At 39.4% G+C, this 21,810-nt stretch overlaps 1 protein-coding gene across 6 annotated transcripts in view; it reads right to left on the bottom strand.

Annotated features, from left to right (window-relative positions):
* The window catches only part of LIX1 (limb and CNS expressed 1), a 59,970-nt gene that overhangs the window by 6,885 nt on the left and 31,275 nt on the right, over positions 1-21,810 (bottom strand). For all 6 annotated transcript variants that reach the window (XM_081826524.1, XM_081826525.1, XM_081826527.1 and 3 more), the window contains 2 exons: positions 7,243-7,383; positions 4,715-4,810 (listed from right to left, as the gene is read on the bottom strand). In XM_081826524.1, the coding sequence (XP_081682650.1) occupies positions 4,715-4,810; positions 7,243-7,383 (237 nt within the window). The remainder of the gene's footprint in view (positions 1-4,714; positions 4,811-7,242; positions 7,384-21,810) is intronic.

Below are 21,810 nucleotides of genomic sequence, written 5' to 3'. Positions count from 1 at the left end.
TGTTCCTAAAATCCCACAGGGAAAATGACCTTCTTTCTGCCTTCGTACATTATGTCCCAATCTAGTTCTTGCCCTCCTCTGTAGAGATACTAATCTTACCATCACTATGTAACGTATATTGAAATATTTCCACATTCTTCCTGTCCCACTTCTTTATTTCCCGTCATAAGACCAAATTCAGTATCCTCAGATCTTCCCGAAGCTGTATGAGCCCATGAAATCCTTGTATGGCTCTCATTGATTCCATCGGAAATCCTTGCATTATTGTAGACTGGCAAGGAGAGGGTTGTGGACTTCAGTAAGGATTTCCTAGTTTCACCAAGATTCCTTGCTGCCTGGTTTTCACAGTTCTGTTTTCTATCTGTCAAAGCTTATCACTTTAAAGGAAATCTGTTTGGTGAGCTATCTGTCCTGCTCCTCATTCAAGTCTTTGTGCTGTGTTGTTATGTGGCTGATGTAGAACCCCAGGGAATTTTGGTAGGCTTGACAGATAAACAAGAAGCTGGCCTATAGGTTGGGTTGGGACTAGGGTGAGGTGCGTGAAGCAAGATTTAAGGTGAGTCATGAAAGTTCAGGTTCTTTTATTTAAAATTCTGTCTTTAGGGGCGCCTGGCTGGCTCAGTCAGTTAGGCGTCTGCCTTCAGCTCAGGTCATGATCCCAGGGTCCTGGGATCGAGCCCCATGTCAGGCTCCCTGCTCAGTGGGGACCCTGCTTCTCCCTCTGCCCCTACACCCCACTTGTGCTCTGTCTCTCAAATAAATAAAATCTTTAAAAAAATTCTGTCTTTAAAATTTTGATATTTTGTTTGTTACCAATTTTTTCACATTCATTTTGAGTTTTTAAAATAGTGCATTATAATATTGTCTTGATCACTGAGTTTTTTAACACTCCTTTAAATTTTGTGCCTGAGGTTAAGGCCTAACTCTCCTTACCCTAGTCTGGTCCCTTCTGGTGAGTCTGTCTCAGGGACAATGCCGGCCTCACGAACTTGTGACGTGTGCAGTCACACAGGACCCCAAGCTTGATTTCATACTCCGCTGACTTGAAATTCTTAGTAATTTTTTCACAAAAGGCCCTGCATTTTCATTTTGTATGGGCCCCAAGAATTATGTGGCCAGTCCTGATCATAAAATAAATTTGAAATCAAATGGAGAAGCAAGCCCTGTGATTTCTGCAAGTTGTAGCTTTCATCCTACAGCTTTCCTGGTTCAATTTGTCATTCATTCAGTTTAAACCAGCAACAGCTGGGCTCTATCCTCACAGTGCTTCCTGGTGTTGCCTCCTATTAGGAATAATGTTTGCCCTTTCAGCTACTTCTTGGGGAGAAAATGCACTCTGCTTCTCTCTGGAACTTTGTCTGGGAGACTCGCTTGGTTCTGTGATTCATCAGAAATAAGAAAAACAAACACTGTAAATGGAGAACTTGAAAAACAGGTGGGCACCATCTCCCTACCCAAGAGAATGGATTTAAGAGGAAATTTGTTTATGGGATGAGGTTTTAAAAGGCGACCTGGAGAATTTAGCAAAGATGTAAATAAACAACTCGTCCTTGGACTGCATTAGTCTTCAGAATAAATATATTAACCAGCTTCAGTCAAAGTCCATCTCAGATCTGACCTTGACAAGACCCAGTGGCTAGTGCTGTCGCCATCCCTCCCCCCCAAACATCAGGCAGTTTTCTGTATGGCAAGGCTACTCTGCTTCCCTCCCACGAAGTAAACGTAAGCAGAAGCCTATCATGTTTCCTCTGAGTGCTGCCTCCTTGACAGCCCCCCTGGAAAGCCTGCAGGCAGTCAGGAGACACCAGCCTTGTTTTTATATGGTATAGTCATCCGTAGCTAGATACAGACACAATCTATTACCCACCAGGGGTACTGAATTGCTGTGTCGGCTGCAAACAGCCCGGGTCTGTGGTCAATTCCCATTACATGCAGAAACAAGCTGATGCTTTTAACCCCGGCCACCAAGGAATGTGCTGGGACCCAGCAGGCAACCTTGAACTGGCAGAAGGAAAAGGGATGTGCTCTATGGCCCTCCTCCTGGGTTGCCAGCATCCCTACTGGGGGAGTGAGTTTGGATTTTTCCTGCCCTCACATCTTCCTCTTTCTGTGTCCCCCATCCTGCTCCCAGCCTCTTTTATGAGAATTTATGAAGCATTTCCACAGTTTGATTCAAGTTATTATTTCACATATTTAAATACAACAGACCACACAGAAAACATACAGTCCATCACAAGGTAATTAAGAATTACTAAAAGGTGGTTGAGTACAGCCATTCATAGTACTTGGACAAAATTTTAAGAATTGTTTTTTAATCTTGCCTTCCCTATCTTTGGCAGACTAACTCAACTGAATTCAAAATCATTCTTAATTTCTGAAAATAGCTGCTAAATCACATACAAGCTGCTATGTACCATGGCAGGCAACATTCATTTTATAATAAGAAAAGTACAATATTCTTTTGTTGGGGTTGAGAGGGGAGGAATTAAAATAAATGGGGTTCTTCCTTGGGGAAATTACTATACTAGATACTTTATAAATGTCATGTTATGTAAATTCCACAAAAATCCTACCCAATGGGCATTATGATTCTTATTTTACAGATGAGAAGACTGAGTCTCAGATAATTACATGCCCAGGCAGGAAGTGGTAGAGCAGGTTTCACACATAGTTCTGTTCAGTTTTTAAAAACCGGTCTTCTTTCCTTGTGTTATGCTCCTCCCTTTTGTTTTTTTCTGTTTGACTTTAGATCACTATGGGGGAAAAGCATGGACCCTTTATAGTTCCACTTTTTTATTCTACAGCAAGACCCCTGAAATGTTTGCAGGGAGTTGCCTTGTTCTCATTTGAAAACTTTAAGTTAGATAAAGTTGTCAAAGGAATCCATGTGGTAGTCTTCGGCATTTCAAGCGAAGCTGTCCTTCTGCAGAAGTATGTATAATAACAGCTGTCAGTCGTCAGTGAGTATTTACCATATGCCAGGAGCTGTTCTGGACTCTCTCAGTTATTGTCCCGTTTAATGCTCACACTGGCACTGGGAGGTGGCACCAGTGCTATTCGTCTCCCTAGTTTACATATCACGAGGAAACAGATGTAGAGGTGAAAAGTAGAGCCAAGCTAACCTGGACCAGCCCACTTCAGAGTCTGGGCTCGGAATCACTGAACTCATGCATGTCTCTGTTTATTCCAGAGGGTAGGCTTTAGGGATACCTGGTCTCTTCAAACCCAAGGCAATCAACATCAGAAGTCAGTGAGACCTGCCACTTAAAAGAAAACTCAATGACCAAATGAAGAGAGAGTATTTTTCTTTCAGTCAAACAAGGGACTAATGATTTGGGAAAATACTGATTTTTTAAAAAATGGACAGGAGGGGGCGCCTGGGTGGCTCAGTTGGTTAAGCGACTGCCTTCGGCTCAGGTCATGATCCTGGAGTCCCGGGATCGAGTCCCGCATCGGGCTCCCTGCTCGGCGGGGAGCCTGCTTCTCCCTCTCCCGCTCCCCCCCTTGTGCTCTCATTCTCTATCTCATTCTCTCTCTCAAATAAATAAATTAAAAAAAAAAAAAAAATGGACAGGAGGGATGTATCCACCTGCAAAGTGGCTGTATGCCATTGCAGTCTAGAAAACAGTTGGAAAGGTAGTTGAAAGCTGGTGGCTTCAGGGCTCAGATGAAAAGTGTTGTAAATACACCGTGATGAACACTTTGGTCCATAAAACTATATCTCTGATGGCTTCTGGGAATTTAACCTAAAGCAATAGAAATACTGGGGGCAGAGTCTCTTCATTATAACACTGTGTATTGATTCCTACTAGCATTGTATAAATATGGATATTCAACATTCAAGGTTAGTTTTTTTAGAGGGCACACATTTCATGCCCAATCACTACTGAACTTTCATCTGCCCAGCCCATAAAAGATAACAGTTGGGGGTGTGAGCTCAGAAATCAGACTGTGTGGGTCTTGCTCTGCAACTGACTAAGCTATATGGCACACTTCCTACATGATGATGTGGGGATAGTAAACACTCATGTTTATCGTGAGTGTTAAGCTATGATATTTGTTAAATGCTTAGCACAGCAAGCACAGTGTCAGCATCCAATCAGTGTCAGCTATTATTATTCTTATTGTTAATGTTATTAAGGTAGTTATTTAATTTGCAAATAATAGGTAGTGTAGTTCCTCAGCTCTATTAATATCGCTTGTCAGCAGTGGATGAAACTGGGTTACAGTTTGCTGAATGTTCTGATCTAGTTAACAATGGGTGGTGGCAGATCTTGTTTAATGGAAATACCAGAACTGCGGGGGGGCATTGTTTAATATACATTACAGATAACTTCTTCTATGTCTTTGGGTAATTAAGAACCAAATGGTCACAACCAACACTTCAAACTGTTTAATTTGACTTAAAAGGGAACTTTGTACTGAAAAGCTGGTGAAATGTTACAGATCTTCAGATGGTGGTGTTCCCCAGCTGTTTCTTAGACTTAAGGGTTTTACTCCGCTTTAAGAAAGCAAAGACTGCCTTGTTTGTTTTAGTCTCCTGAGGCATGGCTTAGACAGAGCTATCATGCTGGATTCGAAGAGAGTTAAATTAAAATGACAAAAACAAAAAAAGACTAGATTATTGGGACAGGAGATGTTAATGATAAGAGTGGCATTCTCCCGGGTTTCTGATTTGTGTACCAAAATAAACACATAGCAAGAAGTCAGGTACCTGAAATTCCAGCATGGTCTTCCCCATGTTTGACTCCAACATGTAGTGGTAGGCTCCAATGCTGGTGCTGGGGTCATCTGCATCATCCAAAGTGCCCTTGGGAAGAAAGCAGAAAAGGAAAATATGGATTTTTCCTTCCCCTTCTTTTGTGGCCACGAATTAATGCTGTGGCCCTACAGTAAAACTTCTATTATATTGAGCCTTCGGGTGTACATTCTACAACCAAGGCTCCAGTTGGTTTGGGATAAAATTCTTAATCTCACCATGACTCAGAATAAAGAGGATTTTTGTAATCAATTTGAACATTCATTCGAATGTTAACTGATTATATATTTGCTAAAAGAATAATTTTCCCAAAGTAGAAATTTCTGTATCTTTGCACAAAGTTTTTGCTGTTAGATGGTGGTAATGTTTGAGTGGTTGCCCTCTGGAAGGTTGCCTTCAACTGTCATTTGAAATCCTAAAATGCTGACCTTGTTCTGATTTGATGGTACCCAGGCAAGATTATATCATTGACAGGGAAAGAATTCTCTGGTTGTTTGGACCATTCATATTTTACTGCCCTGATTCTTTTTTTGTTTATTTTTATTTTTTTTATTATTATTTTTTTATTATGATGTTATGTTAATCATACATTACATCATTAGTTTTTGATGTAGTGTTCCATGATTCGTTGTTTGCATATAACACCCAGTGCTCCATGCAGAACGTGCCCTCTTTAATACCCATCACCAGGCTAACCCATCCTCTCACCCCCCTCCCCTACTGCCCTGATTCTTAATGGGAGCTTTTTATAATATGCTGGTGTTTGACCTGGAGACATAGATCTTGGTGTGTGTTTTTTTCACTTCCAGACTACTTAATCTTTAGGAAACAAGGTGTGTGGGGTGATGAATAGAAATGAAATTGACCTTCAATTTGGTTAGGGGTAGTGGCAGTAAAAAAAAAAGCTAACACAAGTGCTGGACTGGCACTGGGGCCTACCCTGCAGGATCCCAGGGCCTCAGATTTCTGGGAAGGTGGGCAATGCCTTTGTGAGGCTGAACAAACAACTGCCAGCATCCGATAGCAGCCAATTTATAGCTTCTGAATGCAATAACATTAACATGCTGCTGCTGAAATATTTATGTTGGCTTTTTAAATATCCCAGAGGAAATCCATCCAGAAGCCTGCAAACCTTATATATTCTCTTTCCTTAGAAAGTTCCATGAAAAAATGATAAATTACATTTACACTGAGGGCCCCTCCTTGCTCCTGAGTAAATTCCACACATATAAATCAGGCATCATTTTCCTAACTTCTCTTCCTCAAAGGCCCTTGAAATTTACAAGTCACGAAAATAAAAGCTTCCTTTCATCCTGACAGCAGATACAGACCAGAGCTCCCCAATGTCTCCTCCCAGGTCAGCCTCTCTCTGTCCCCTGCCCCTTCTCTTAACTCTTCTGTGGGTGACAAGAAAAGGAACAAAAGGGTCACGCTAGTGTGATAATGTGTCCTTCATTTTCAGCAGCTTCTCTAAAATGACAGAACCTTTATAATCAGATTAAGGTGATGAGAGAATGTAAATCTCAGATGGGGTTTATCTGTGCTAAACGCAAAGCCAGGAAGTGGCTAATGCCCTCAGTAATGCCAAGTTTCTGCCTTTGGAGGACACACAGGGAGATACCTGCCTCAGTGGGAAACCAAGGCTTCCTCCATTGTTTGTAGTCGGTAGGTATCAAGTATCAGATGTTCTAAATAACTCATGAGGCAAATTATCTACTCCTAGATTGCTGAGAAAGTATTCTACCTAAATTTCTAAGACAAGAGTTTTTGCTCTAAAGCACTTTGCATTAATTGTGTCCATTAACAGAAATTTTCTCTGAAAAAAAATTTTCAGCTTTCTGAAAGAATTGAGTATGATAATTCTAAGAGCTAACAGATATTGGGCATATGGCTTTTCCATGTCTAAGCAGTCAGCCTTTCTTTAAAAATACAGACTGCTGGACCCCCACACTGGTTGGGGAATTGGCACTTTTAATAAGCACTTAGGATAATTTTTATGACTAGTCAAGTTTGGGGAAAAAATGAGCTAGTTTATCTCTAGATTAAAGCAGTATTCAATTACATACATTCCCAGGCCCTAAAAGTATCAATATTTTTCAAACAGCAAACATTCAAATAAACAAATCAGGATGGATCAAATTATCTACTTTGATTTAAAATTTGATTAATGGTCATCCAGGGCAGCTAAAAAATATTTCTGAGATGTGGCATAGGGAACCAGCTCCAGTTTCTTGATTTCCAATCCAAGTGTTCATTTTGTTGAAAATCAATGATTTCATGGGTAAAAATTAAACCTGCACAATTCTTTTTTTTTTTTTTAAAGTAAACTCTCTGCCCAGTGTGAGGCTGAAACTCACGACCAAGCCAGCCAGTCTTCCCAAACTTGCACAATCCTCAAAGAATTTGCTCACTCTAGTATTTCCCCAGATTCAACTGCCTTGGTGTCTCAGTGCATCCAGCTTTCTACCCTAGTGGGTACTCACACTGGTGGAGGCAACTGCTTCCTGCACACTCTCCATAATGAATTCCTTAGTGATCCTTCGAGAGGGCAGCTCATTGAAGAGCGAGTTGATTAGGGCCACTTTAGCTGCATCCCGTCTGGCTTCAGCTCTACTTAAGCAGCACTTGAGAAAGGAAGGAGAAAAGGAATCATTAGAGGATTCAGCATCTCACCATTTTTGTCACTGCCTCAATGGATTTCTGGACATTTTCATTCATACATTTACTCTGCACCTATTCTTTCTTACCCATTGCTAATCCCCTGAAGATCATGCAGATTTTCCTTCTGCCCTAGAGTTCATGCAAATGTCTTGGTTGGTTTTCAAATGATTTTTGTCTTATTTTATAGTCTTTGAATGTCTCCTCTGAACCAGAGACTTTGCATACTGTTAATAACTAATAATAAAAATAATAATAGCTACTATTATGAACTTGGTGAGTACATTCATTTTTAGGGCCTTCCTCAAATTCTTATCTCAGAGGGAAAAAATGTAAGGAAAGAAGGAAAATGGGAGATATCTTTAACACAGTAATTAAGAACACAGGTTCTGGAGTCAGACTGCTTAGATTCAGATCCCAGCTATGGTACTTGTTAGCTAAAAGACTGGGCAAGTTAACCTTTCTGTGTCTCAGTTTCCTCCTCTGTAAATGGGAATAATAGTAATGCTTATGTCATCGAGCTGAGGATAGACACAATTATTTAATATACATGAAGCACTGAGAATACCTGGCACATGGTAATACTCTATGGGACTATCCCACTCTTATATGTACTCACATGTCCAGGTCAGGACAAGGGAGCTGCTGTCAAAATCTACTGTTTTGGCTTTTCCAGCATTTATCTTCCCACTTTCCCTCTAATAACAGTTCCCTGATTTTCTTTTTCTTTTTTTTAATTTTACTTTATTATGTTATGTTAGTCACCATACAGTAGTAAATCATTAGTTTTTGATGTAGTGTTCCATGATTCATTGTTTGCATATAACACCCAGTGCTCCATTCAATACATGCCCTCTTTAATACCCATCACCAGGCTAACCCAACCCCCCACTCCCTCCCCTCTAGAACCCTCAGTTTGTTTCTCAGAGTCCATAGTCTCTCATGGTTCATCTCCCCCTCTGATTTCCCCCTCTTCATTTTCCCCTTCTTGCTATCTTCTTCTTCTTCTTTTTTTTTAACATATAATGTATTATTTGTTTCAGGGGTACAGGTCTGTGATTCATCAGTCTTACACAATTCACAGTGCTCACCATAGCACATACCCTCCCTAATGTCCATCACCCAGCTACCCCATCCCCCCCAACCCCCACTACTCCAGCAACTGGAGGACCGCCATGTCCACCTTGCACTCAGTCCACACAGTGGGTGGGACATGCTCCATTTGGCCTTTCTGAAGTTAGGAACCATAGGCAGACTATGATTAGCAACTCATTAAAAAAAATTCTCCTAAAAGTAATATTGCTCTCTATTCCACTAACCTGGATTTCCTGTGGCTCATATGGGTCTGCTCAATGTATCCTGATTCTTTTTTATCCTCTCTCTTTTATTACCAACTACAGCTCCTCTTATTCAAATTCTGGCTTGGTGTGGACTCCTGGGGGTCCAGACAGAGGGATGAAGCCCTATGAGAACTGCACTGTCCTTGGAGCCCACTCCTACTGGAGGGTGAGATGCTATTTCTCCTACAGGTTCCTGTGAACTATCAAGGGTCCCAGACCCTACTCCAAAACTACTGGTGGGAAACAAGCCCCAGGAAGAGAAGCTCAGGCTCAGGTCCTGGTCAACAGGGTGGACCAACACCCCTGGCTCTGCTACTTAGTGATTGTGAGACACAGGCCTCCTCAATTTCGGGACTTATTTCCTCACTGGACAAATGGGAAGGCCAGGCTCTCTGATCTCTAGGACTCCTACCACCTAAAATGCATGATTCTCAGAATCAGTAGTGTTTGGTGACTGATGTGAAAGAACAGGGCAGGTATCAAAGATCCCACTTTATTTTCACACTGGACTCAGTAACTCCACTGGGAAAAAGCCAAACCCCCTCAGTTTGCTTTCCACACATCCTCGCCTCTACCTCATCTGCCCCATACTGACCATCCCTGCACTGACCAAGGAATGCTCCAAACTCATGTTCTTGTATCCTCTAGAGGCTGGCCTCTCCTCTCCATCTCCACGAACCCTGTATGAGTCCCCTGAGGTCAGACCCCAGCCCCCTCTGATTTTCCTGCTTCGACCTCCCTCTTTGGACAGTGTGACTACTACTGTAATGATCCCTTCTTGACTACAGATTACTTCTTCCTGCTCCTCTCCCACCTTCAGGCCTGGGAAGGGCCACTTATGTATTTCTTGAGCATCCTCCAGAGTGCCTACTCCCAGGGTCAGCCCTTGGAAATGCTCACATGTGGTTAGTATTCAGATGAAGTAATGACAAGACTTCTAAAATAGGAACAGGACACCAAAAAGGATGGAAAAAGACACGTGTCAGTAGCCTAACAAAAATAGCAATATACACAGCTATTTTAGTTTACAACACAAAGAGAGTTCCAATATCTCCTTTTAAATAAAGAATGGTGCAAAAGTTTTAAAAGTGGTTTGGGATTTTCCTCCTTAGAGTTGAATGACAAGTAAGAAGGCTTTGGGGTTGCTTCAGGCAGCAAAAGTCATCGAATATTTAGACCTCTCCTAAGGTTTAGGACACTTGTATTAAATTAGGTGGGTCTGGACAGATAGGTCGACTTTGCCTTATGGACTTGACTGGGAATTTCGGGGACATTGAGTTCTGAGTTGGCAGGCTTGCAATGAAACTCAGGTGCCATGTCTTCCAGAAAGTTTTCCATGACCACTCCCAAGGCCAGGGTGGGGCATTCACCACACTGCCATGAAATTATCTGCTAGTGCTCTGCCCCACAACCCTAGGCTGTGAGCAACCTAAAGGCAGAGTCTGTGACTAAGTCATCTTTGTGTCTCTGTACTTGAAATATAGTTTGTTGGATGAATAACTGAATGAGGCCTGGAAAATTAAAACACAAGTCATTAAGGCACCTGACAAAATGTTCAAGAAATCCTCGTAAAGAAGAGAATTAAATATATATACTCATTATTTAAAAAAAAAAATCCCATTTCAATATACCCTATATGGTATGTAAAATGCAGTAATATAAAAATATATTAATGTGTGAATTTCAGAGGGATAATTGGCCATTAAGTTCAGACAATCTGAAATGACCATTTTTGCCTGAGTGTAGGATATGCTTATTATTCTTTGGAAAATCAGTTTCCTATCAAAAAGCAAACAAAGTTTTTGCAAATATTACCTGACATCTGTAGGAGTAGCCCATTTTAATAGGAATTTGCTTTATAAAATCTATAATAGAGCCATTGGGCTTTTAGAGTGTAGAGAACTACACTCAGATCTGGGCAATCCTAAGAAACTTTATATAACTTTCTATCTAAATGATGGCAATTTAAGCCATCTTTCATAGAGAGAGACCTAGTAAACACTACTTAGATGAAAGAAGCTATCTATTTTAAATAAGACCAGCTAAGTAGTAGATCAAAGGCGCCACATACATTTACAACCAAATGGCACTGCTTCTGAGATCAAAGTACTGCTGGGCTGAGAGAACAGAAGAGCCTTTTCCCAGAAAGCATGAAAAAGGACTATGGAGACTTAACCAATATCAAGATTTTAAAGCAGACACATGTCTTTACTTATTGTTTCAATGTACAGAATCTTTGGTTAAAATGGGGGAGAAAGTGTACCAATTAATAGGTACATAAAATAAAATAAATTCTGAACCATCAAAAGGCTTTTCTTGCTATTGTTCTTTGCATTTCTGAAAGACAAGTACTTCAAAATGTCTGTAATGTTAACCAGCCGCTTTCTTCTAAAATTTGGAGCTACAAATCCAAGCCAGTAAAGGCTGCATATTTTTCTTTAGGGATCTTTAAATGAGATCTCTCAAACCATAAGGGCCTGCACTTGGGCAAGAAATTTAGCCAAAACCAATCTGCTTGGCAAATCTAAATCAGAGTGTGGATTCTGCTGTAAGAACAGGCACCATTAGAATTTCCATCAGTAGGAAATGCTGTAAGAAAATAAAATATGGTAAGTGACAGGACATTTTATTGATGTGTCCAAACTGGTCATCAAAGAAAAATCAGTTGGGGAGTGAATGAAGTATGATGTTATTTCAAAGCAATTTCCGGCTAGAATTAGACTTCCCAGGTTGTATGGTTTATTCTCGCTGTTTTTCAGCCAGACCCCAATCATAAACACAGATTTGTAAACCGTGCCTTATCCGCTAACCATTCTTACTTGTTAATATAGAGAGACAACTTCTGTCCTTTGCACTTTGTTAAAGTGCAGAGCTGCAATATTTAATAGTTGAGATTTTACTGAAGTCAGCTGTGCATTTCTTAGGCATATGGAGCCACATGCTTTTCAAGTGGCTATTAGACCCCACTCAGACATTTATCTTGATGCTCAGATGCCTTTCATTTGCTGGTACATTATAAACCACTATGATCATTTCAAAGCCTCCTGGCTCTCATCTAAAATTAAAGCAAAACAATAAAAATAAAAATAAATAAAAAAGGGTCTGTGGCATTGCTGAGGAAAACTATTTGAAGGCAGAGGTAACCAGCCCTGAGACAGCTCCCTGTGATCTCTGCTCCTGGCATTCACGCCCTTATGCAGTCCCCTCCTACACTATACCATGGTTGGTCTATGTAACCAATAGAATATGACAGAAGTTATGGTATGTCACTTTCAATATAAGGTTATAAAAGACACTGTGGCATGTCTTGGTAACCCTTGCTTTCTCTCTTAGATAGCTTGCTCTGGGAAAGGTCTGCCATGTTGGAAGCAGTCCTACAGAAAGACACACATGGCAGGCAGATAATGCCTTCTGCCAACAGACATCTGAGTGAGATTGAAGCTGATCCTCTGGAACCGATCAAGACTTCATATGACTTCAGCTTCAACCGAAAGCTTGACTACAACCTCCAGGAGACCCTGTGCCAGAACTACCCAGCTAAGCTGCTTCCAGATTCCTGATCCCCATAAACAATATGAGACAATGAATGTAAGTTTTGAGGTAATTTGTTATCAGGCCAAAAATCACTAATATAAAGGCATTTCTCTTTGTTGTTATCCTTATTTTGCAGATGAGGAAACAAGTCAGATCCCGAGGTCATACAACTTAAAAAGTAATGAAAAAAAGGCTCCTGGGTGGCTCTATCAGTTAAGACTTTGACTCTTGATTTCAGATCAGGTCATTATCTCAGGGTTGTGAGATCGAGCCCCACATTGGGCTCTGTGCTGAGCATGGAGCCTGCTTAAGATTCTCTCTCTCTCTTCCTCTGCCCCTCATCCCTAAAAAAAAAAAGGTGATGAAAAAATAATTCATCCCCAGGTCTGCCTGACTTGAGAGCCCAATTTTTTAACTACTACACTATTCTGCTTATCACAGAAATGATCACTCACCTTGAAATAGAGAGAATATATAATTTGGCTAAAATCTCACAGCACTTCCCTAATCAATATAGTTTTTTAGCCAAAGCTCCTACTTTGATATTCTGTGGCTCATTTTGACAAAAGACTTCAAGATTATCTCCACCCATCCCTGCATGACAAACTCAACTTCATTCAGAACGAAAGGCCAAAGTGGAAGCAGCACACTGTGACAAGCAACTGTGCTCAATGAGGAAGGCAGTGTGCTGACAATTATTTTAATATCTGCTTCCCTTCTACTGTCCTTTCAATGCTTTCCTCTACCTGGACTGTAGGGAGGAGGAAAATGGAGAGAAGTGTCAGCTATGATTAGATAAGAAGATCAAATGCCCTGTAGGAAGTTTCTCATGCTGGCTCAAAGTGACCCCCTTTTTAAAAAAAAAAATTAAATTCAACTAATTAACATATAATGTATTATTTGTTTCAGAGCTACAGGTCTGTGATTCATCAGTCTTATATAACACCCAGTGCTCATTACATCACAGGCCCTCCTTAAAGTCCATCACCCAGTTACCCCATCCCTCCACCCCTCCTCCCCTCCAGCAACCCATAGTTTGTTTCCTATGAGACTCTTGTCTCTTATGGTTTTTCTCCCTCTCTGGTTTCGTCTTGTTTTATTTTTTCCTCTCTTCCCCTATGGTCCTGTTTTGTTTCTTAAATTCCACATATGAGTGAGATCATATAATTGTCTTTCTCTGATTGACTTATTTCACTTAGCATAATACCCTCTATTTCCATCCATGTCATTGCAAATGGCAAGATTTCATTTTTTTTTTGATGGCTGAGTAATATTCCATTGTATATATATACCACATCTTCTTTATCCATTCATCTGTTGATGGACATCTGGGCTTTTTCCATAGTTTGGCTATTGTGGACATTGCTGCTATAAATATTGGGGTGCAGGTGACCCTCTGGATCACTACATTTGTATCTTTGGGGTAAATACCCAGTAGTGCAATTGCTGCAGCATAGGATAGCTTAATTTTCAACTTTTTGAGGAACCTCCATACTGTTTTCCAGAGTGGCTGCACCAGCTTGCATTCCCACCAACAGTGTAGGAGGGTTCTCCTGAAAGTGACCCCTTGATTAAGTATGGGGCCAAGAGAATTTGGAATTTTACCACATAAGATTGCTCAATAATTTTAGGAAGTGTTTGCTAACTCTTCAAGAGCAAAGATCATTTAAATTAAACTTTCCCAGCTCCACTGGATAAGAAATTATCCCAAGACCAGCTCATTCTTATCTTATATTTTGCATGTTAGATCACCAACAAGCCACTAGGAGCCCATAGGGTACACTATGAAGATCATTGATAAGCCTAGGCCAGGAATTTGAACCAAGAGTTCAAAAACTTTAGTGTTCATAGTAAGATCACCTGGGGGAAATTGTTAAACAAGCACATTCCCAGGCCCCAATCTGACCTACTTAATCAGTTTCTTTAGATGGATTGCAGTGGCGGGGGGAGAGGGTGGTCTGCATTTTATCAAGCTTTCCAGGTGATTCTGAGGCAGGTGAACCCAGGACTATTTTCAGAGAAATACTGCTCTAGCTTCTATCCCTTCTGTGTCCCATTTCTAAATGTCAGTGGCAGAACCAGATTTTGTGGGGCCCGAAGTTTACATAATTTGGGGGACCCTGTTTAAGAAGAACAATATGAAATTTAAAAAACTGACATTGTGATTTGGAAGGAGCCTGAGCAGAAGCTTCACTGGCTTCATGGTTGAAAATGGTTAAGTCTCCCCTCTACTATACTATAACATTCTACACTTCTATACTCTGTTTACCAACACAACTAATTGCCTCACACAAACTAATTCTATGACATCAGCTAGGTGTCCTACAATTTAACATAATTCTTAAACTAGCTACCTAGAGATAGCATCACATCCCACAGATTTATGGCTCTGTCCTACAAGACTGCCCCCACTTCAGACATCAATAGCAATTCCAGGTTGTCACTTGGGTTTCTGATCAACCAGCTAAAAATGAGTAATTCCCATGACCCCCTCCTCTGGTTCTATCGTTTGCTAGAAACTCACAGAACTCAGGAAAATGGTTCACTTATGAGCTTACTGGTTTATTCTAAAGGGATAGAATTCAGGAACAGCCAGAGGAAAAGATGGATAAGGCACAAGTGTGGGAAGGGGCTCGGAGCACCATGCCCTTCCCAGGTGTACCACCCTCTCAGAACTTCAATATGTACACCAACCTAGAAGCTCTCCGAGTTCCAACACAGGATTTTTATGGAGGTTTCATAACATAGACATGATTGATTAAATCTTTGGCCATCAGCAATTAAGTCAATCTTTAGTCCCTCTCCTTTCCTAGGAAGTCAGATGCTAGGGCTGAAACTTTCAACCTTCTAATCTTGTGATTGGTTCCCTTGGCAACCAGCCACCATCATTAGGGGCTTTTCAGAAACCACCTCATTAACATAAACTTAAGTGCGGTAGAAAGGGTTTTGTTATGAATAATAAAAGATACCTTTTTCATTCTTACCACTAGGAAATTCTAAGGGTTTTAGGAGCTCTGTGCCAGGGACCAGGATAAAGACCAAATATGTATTTCTTACTATAAATCACAATATCACAATGGTAAATCTACCTCTGCTAACATCAAAATGTTAATTTCTCACTAGTGAAATTGCCTCTTCCCAAGAATCAAGGAAAGCAGTGTTCAGGTTGAAAAAAAATGTTCTTTATGACAGTTCTGAAATTAGGCCCTTAGGAAGTATATAAGCATTGCTGACTTAAGTAAGTGAGGTCTCAATTTTCCTTTTCTGCTCAGCAGTTTTTATTTCTTCCATGATAATTTTCCAAAGTGTGACACTGTACAATGGTAAATTAATCAACCAAGATTAATTCATGGGCCAAGTAGATTGTCTTGAAATAAAATAGTGACTTATCAACTTTTTAGGATGTACAGAAGTTCTTAAGTAAAATAAAATTTTGGTAGTCATGTATGTGTTATAAAAATAGAGATACCTACTAAGAAACTAGTTTTATTGTTATTTATTAAATATTTTAAAATTATTGACAGTGTGTTACTTGTCCATAGAAACAGTTTCTAGCTAGGCTGACACAATTTATACTCTGAACGGTTACTTTCCTGGTAGCCTTCATTTGATTAATAATTTTCCCCATGTTTAGTATTAGAAAATAGGCAGGATACACGTGTTGAAACCTGTTTCTGGATGCCAAGATTCATTTAAGTAACTTTTCTCCATCTTAAAAGACTTCTAAAGATTTTTCATATTTGTATTTTAAGACATCAAAAAAAAAGTTTGTAGATCCAAAAATGTATAAAACCAAGTTAGGCACACTTTACTCAGTCACTACCAATGGTAGCCAAGGAGTTGAAAAATAGTCTATAAGGAATGTTCTTATTTTTGAATAAGAACAACAATAAAGTAGCAAATGTGACAGATTGAATGTACATATGAACTCAAAGCTGATGATGTTGTCCCCACTCCCCCAACCCCCGGCGGTCAAGGGCAGGTCAGTGTTATTTAGGTGGCATTCGCTCAATAGCACATTTACCCAAGGGATCTCCTGAGTGGGGACTTTGCAGGTGGCAAAACCAAATAAACTGACTCTGTGAGAGGTGAGATTTCTTGCCCACATCTTTTAGGCTGTCAAGTCTGTCATTCAAGTTGGTTGGGAACGTTTTGCTTTTGTGAGTCGGAGTTCAAGTCTCAGCAAGTGTCTTGCAGAGTTTGTGTGTATGGTCTGCCGGCTCTGGTCAGTGTCACCAACACCTCTGCTTCATCCTGATAGCAAGGCATCAGCACAAAGAATGCCGTAAGCCAGGCCTTGCAGCTAATCATCCCCTTCTCAGTTCCTCAAGACCTTGACTGCCCTGGTCTAAGCATGAACATTTGCATGTGTTCCAATTTATCTAATTGTGGATATATTAGCATTTCCCCCCTTCCAGATGGTGATGTGAAAAAGGGCAACCGTTGAAACTCAGTCACCCAAGTTAATATTATGTCTCTTTCTCCATAGGTCAGGCTGGCTGCAAATATGTTAGGAACAATTTGGAGCTCTGTGTGTGCTGGGAATGGGGGTCTTTGCTAGGTGTGGGGGAGGGGAGTGGTATGGGAGTCCAATTTTCAGAGAAAACTCACTAGTTCCTGTCAACTGAAAGAAACGTTTCATGCACATGGTAGGTCAGAATGTTATTTTTATAATATAAACCACCTGGCTTCCTCCTCGTTTACCTCTGCCACAAATGCTATTCTACACACATACCCTCTTAGAGCAAGGTCCCTGGTAACTAATACAAAACCATGTTGTGTTTTGCTCCTTGAGGTTTTTGCTTTTCCCTTTTTTTCTTTTCTTCTTATTCTTTTTTCAAGTTAAGGTGAAGACAAGATGAATTGATCAGGGCTCAAAGTTTTGGTTTATTTTTATAGTTGCTTTGATGTAAAAGGACTTGGCTCTGATTGCAATGAGAGGGATGGAGGACGGGGATGGGGAAAGATGGAGTCAGCTTTTCTTCCTCACTCAGCAACTCCTGAGATAGTTAGCATCTTCCTAAAGCTCATCAACTAGTTGTGATAGCTTCACAACTATCTTGTGAAGATAGTCCCAAGTCTTTATTTACCACGTGGATTCTCTTCCTAAGCATTCCTTTCACTGCACTCTGCTGTTCTCTTTGGAGGCCAAGCATCTCTATTCATTTTACTTGCTAAGAAAAGACACAGATTAAAGTTAGGGAATGGGACTGGGGAATAAATACAATGTCTCATTAAAACAATATGCACTCCCAGTTTCATGAGCAAGTCATTAAAGTCTTGACATATGACTTTGAAATGGGAAGGGGTTATAACTAACCTTCCTATCTTTGGGTCTCATTAGTTGCAAAACAGGATGCTTTCCCGTGGAGATTTCAACCAGGAAATGCCTCCTTTAGAAGTTAAGTTACATTGCATAGTGTGTTGTGCATTTGAGTCAAGGTATACAAGTCTAGAGACAGAGAAGAGGTCATGGATGATTTCAAATAGAAATACTTGGCATTAAAACAACTTTAGTGCAGGGCAATAGTCTCAATTTTATGGCAGGAACCAAATCTCTATTTGAGACATAGAATGTTAAGGCTAGGCCTCATTTAATAAGCAGTGAAAAGAGTCTTACGATTCTAATTAGCCAAGTCTATGAATTAATAAAAATTTCTTTTAGTCCTTCTCTCCTGGTAAAAACTTAATTTTATAAACTAGTTTATTGTGATTTAAATATACTTCTAATTCCCTGGCCTTTGAGAGGAATCATTCAATGCATGGAAGTATAAAACATATGTTTTATATCTATTACAGGTGAAATGTGCTTACTGCCTCAAGTAACTAAACACAACAAAATCAAACAGTCCTATCTTTTAGACAGTACTCATCTTGGAAAAGTAATTTTTCTAGGTATCTTCATAGGCAAAGGTTTTGGTCTGAAAATTAAGAGGCATAAAAATGAAAAGGCCTTTTAGAGATAGAGCTTTGCTAGGAGCTCATCTGCTCTGAGTGTTCCTCTTATGTCTCCCAACTGTGCAGCTGTGTTTTGTAGCACAGAGCATTGGTTGAAAAAGAAAAAAAAAAAGATCGGGCGCCTGGGTGGCTCAGTTGGTTAAGCGACTGCCTTTGGCTCAGGTCATGATCCTGGAGTCCCAGGATCGAGTCCCACATCAGGCTCCCTGCTCGTCAGGGAGTCTGCTTCTCCCTCTGACCCTCTCATGCTCTATCTCATTCTCTGTCTCAAATAAATAAATAAAATCTTTAAAAAAAAAAAAAAGATCAATAACAGCTTGCCTATGGTAATATTAAATGTCTCAGATCCATGGGTTGCTTGGCGATATTGGCAATATACAAACAGCCTAAATACCCAAACTGTATTTAACACCTATATTTATTTTCCATGAAGAAATTTTAACAACAAAAAATATTTACATGAAAAAGATATGATACCCAAATGAATTAGTGTCCTACACTTCAAATAAATCGAGCTATCACATCGATGTTTTATCCAGAGGATACATTTTTTATTCAATCCTAACTTATGCACATAAATAATCGCGTGGTCTAGTACTACACTCAAAGGAATTTTTGGTTTTTATTCCAAATAAGAATGAAATTCATTAATCCAAATCACTCTAGCAGATGACATGGAAGGCCACATCACTGGCTGGAAAACAAAACTTGAATCACAAACCTTTTAATCAAAATATAAAATAAGATAAAATACTCAAGTTCTCCTTTTGCACTTGAAAACAAAAACAGCTGCTGAAGCAGTGAGTGGCTTTCCTTTTGAGTTCATCAAGAGGGGAGCCAGACGTTGATCTGATGGCCCTTGTGTTGCTTGTATTGTAAAAAATGGAAATTACTGCAAGTTTTCATGGTCATGATATGTGGCTAGGGAAGGATTAACTGCCTAGACGAGAATGGCATAAAGAAAATAAGTCCAAAATGCATGAATTCCTACTGAATGCCTATAATATTAGAGGATGGTTTCTTTTATAAAAGACACAATAAGAACTAATGTGTTTCAATATAATTTTCTAAAAGAAAAACAATGTCAATAGATCATTTTATTTATTGTTTTGAAATTCAAAAATGCATCATATTTTCACTTCTCTTTTTCTAATACTGTAGTAACTTATGAAGACATACTTTAAACAAGATTATGACTGCTTTCTTTCCCTCTGGCTCTCTGTTTTTTGTGGGTTGTGGTGTCAAGACTAACTGAAAATTCTTTAATTAGTCTTCTTGGACAAAAGCCTCCCATTTACTTCAGTGGGAGGTTTCTTTGCATAAAACCAGTGGTTTGTGTCTATCAGAGCCTTTGACTGCTTTCCTTTGATTAATCAGAAAACTAAAGCTCAGTCTGAATACCATTTTTCTAAAGAATGAATGGGCATAATCTCTTACAGCTTTCATGAAACCAGAAGGATTAATCCTTCAATCCAGTCCCATACTCCACTTCAAGTATTTTCAATTACTTGGCACCATTGGAGGTGACGTCCATGGCTCAGTAAGAAGGCTACTGCTGGCATAATGGTTTCTCCATGTCTCAGCACATGGTCTTGGCATTAATAATCCATCGTGAAATGATTTGCAATGCACAAGGGTGACATTTGATTATGTGAAAGGCATTGCAGGAATGAGCATGTAGGCTCTTACTGGCCAACTGCTGGCAAAAACATGATGAAATGTTATATGGTGAAAATAGCATTTAAGATGGTTTCTGAACAAAGAAAAGTGTAAGGACATTGCTTTAGGAGAAATTTTCTCTCCTTTTTTTACTTCCTGATTTTCCTTTCTCAAATCATATTTTGGAGGGTCAAAGGGGTTAAGGGGCCAGATTTGTCAGCCAATCACCCAAACACATTTTCAAAACATTTGATTCAGGAAATTCTGCATCTTTTAAAGCAAGGATGTTAACAATCCTCCTGAGAACTTTAAAATATAATGATTTAAACATAAGGTAAAGGAGACCCTGAAATGATTGGAGAAATCACCAAGAGGCCTCCCTGGTGAAGAGTTCAGTTTTTTCATTTTGTCTTCTATTTTTCAAAGACCACAATGAGGATGTTGAATGTACTACCAAGGGAAGTCCTATCATTTTGAGTAGAAATTTATGAGATGATTAGGAAATTCATAATTCTCAAGGTAGTGAAAGCAAAAACAAAAACAAGGAAATTTGAATTTCTTAAATTTATATCCTCTAGATCCATTCACTGCTCTGTCAAATATGTTACATTCTAGGAGATTATAATGAGTGCATTTATTACATATAGACAAACATAATGCACACTTGGGTGAGGGAATGGCCAAATCTTGCTTATTCTTGGTCATGGATATTGGGTAGAAGGAAAGTTACTATGCACAAATTAAATTCAGAGAGAATTAGATGTTTTTTTACATCAATATTTTTAAGTTAATCCACCTTTAAAACTTTAAACCACAGATATGAACATAATAATATTACCCGATTTTAATGTTCCTGACTTTTCTTTGCCAGCCCACCATCTTACAGTTAGGTAAAATATCTTATTTGATGTATTGTATATAATAGTACATACTATTTTGTACATCAATCAATAGTGATTATATACAATAATGGACAAATATAAACTCCATTGATTTTTGAGATTTGTTATTCATTCATTTAGCTATTCATTCAACAAAATTTATTGGGCACTTACTATATGCAAAGCACAGTGTTTGGAGTCATAGGTATATAAGGATATAGACCCTATCCTTGAGACATTTATGTTTTATTATAGAGACAGAACATGCACATAAGTAGCAGCTAGAAGAAGTAAAGGCATGAATGAGGAACAGTTAGGATGAAGCACTGAGTGTCAGAAGAGGAATTCAGGGAGATAAAGCTGAAAGAGTAAGGAATTTAGACTTTAATAAGAAGGTAATAGGGAGCCATTGAAGATTTTTTTTTAACTTTTAATTTTGAAATAATTTTAGACTTACGGAAGAGTTTCATAGATAAACACAAAGACTTCCCAAAAAGTAGTCAATTCATCTCTGTTGTTTAATATAATTGTTTATGTATTATTATTATTATTATTATTTTTTAATGAGAGACAGAGAGCATGAGAGGGAGGAGGGTCAGAGGGAGAAGCAGAATCCCCGCCGAGCAGGGAGCCCGATGCGGGACTCGATCCCGGGACTCCAGGATCATGACCTGAGCCGAAGGCAGTCGCTTAACCAACTGAGCCACCCAGGCGCCCCTGTTTATGTAGTATTCTTATAGCATACACCTATAATTGCATTCCTTTTATCATGCTTAGTGTAGTATATGCTTTGCATTTTTTTCTTACTCAGAAATGCCAAAGATTTTTCTTTCTTATCTTTTCAAAAAAATAGTTTGGTTTTGTTGACTGGGTTTGCCAGTTTTCGCCCTATTACATCAGGTCCTCCAAAGCTATCTTACATAAAAATTCAATCTACATTAAAATAAAATTAAAAACTAAAAACCAAACCAGAGATCAATTATAAATCTAGTATCAAAAAAAGCACCTTCATCCATCTTTT

The sequence above is a fragment of the Leptonychotes weddellii genome, chromosome 7, assembly GCF_054177405.1.
Source record: "Leptonychotes weddellii isolate Sample4059 chromosome 7, ASM5417740v2, whole genome shotgun sequence".
Classification (NCBI taxonomy): domain Eukaryota; kingdom Metazoa; phylum Chordata; class Mammalia; order Carnivora; family Phocidae; genus Leptonychotes; species Leptonychotes weddellii.
Note: the sequence above shows the minus strand (reverse complement) of the source record. Positions and strands in the feature narration are given on the sequence as shown.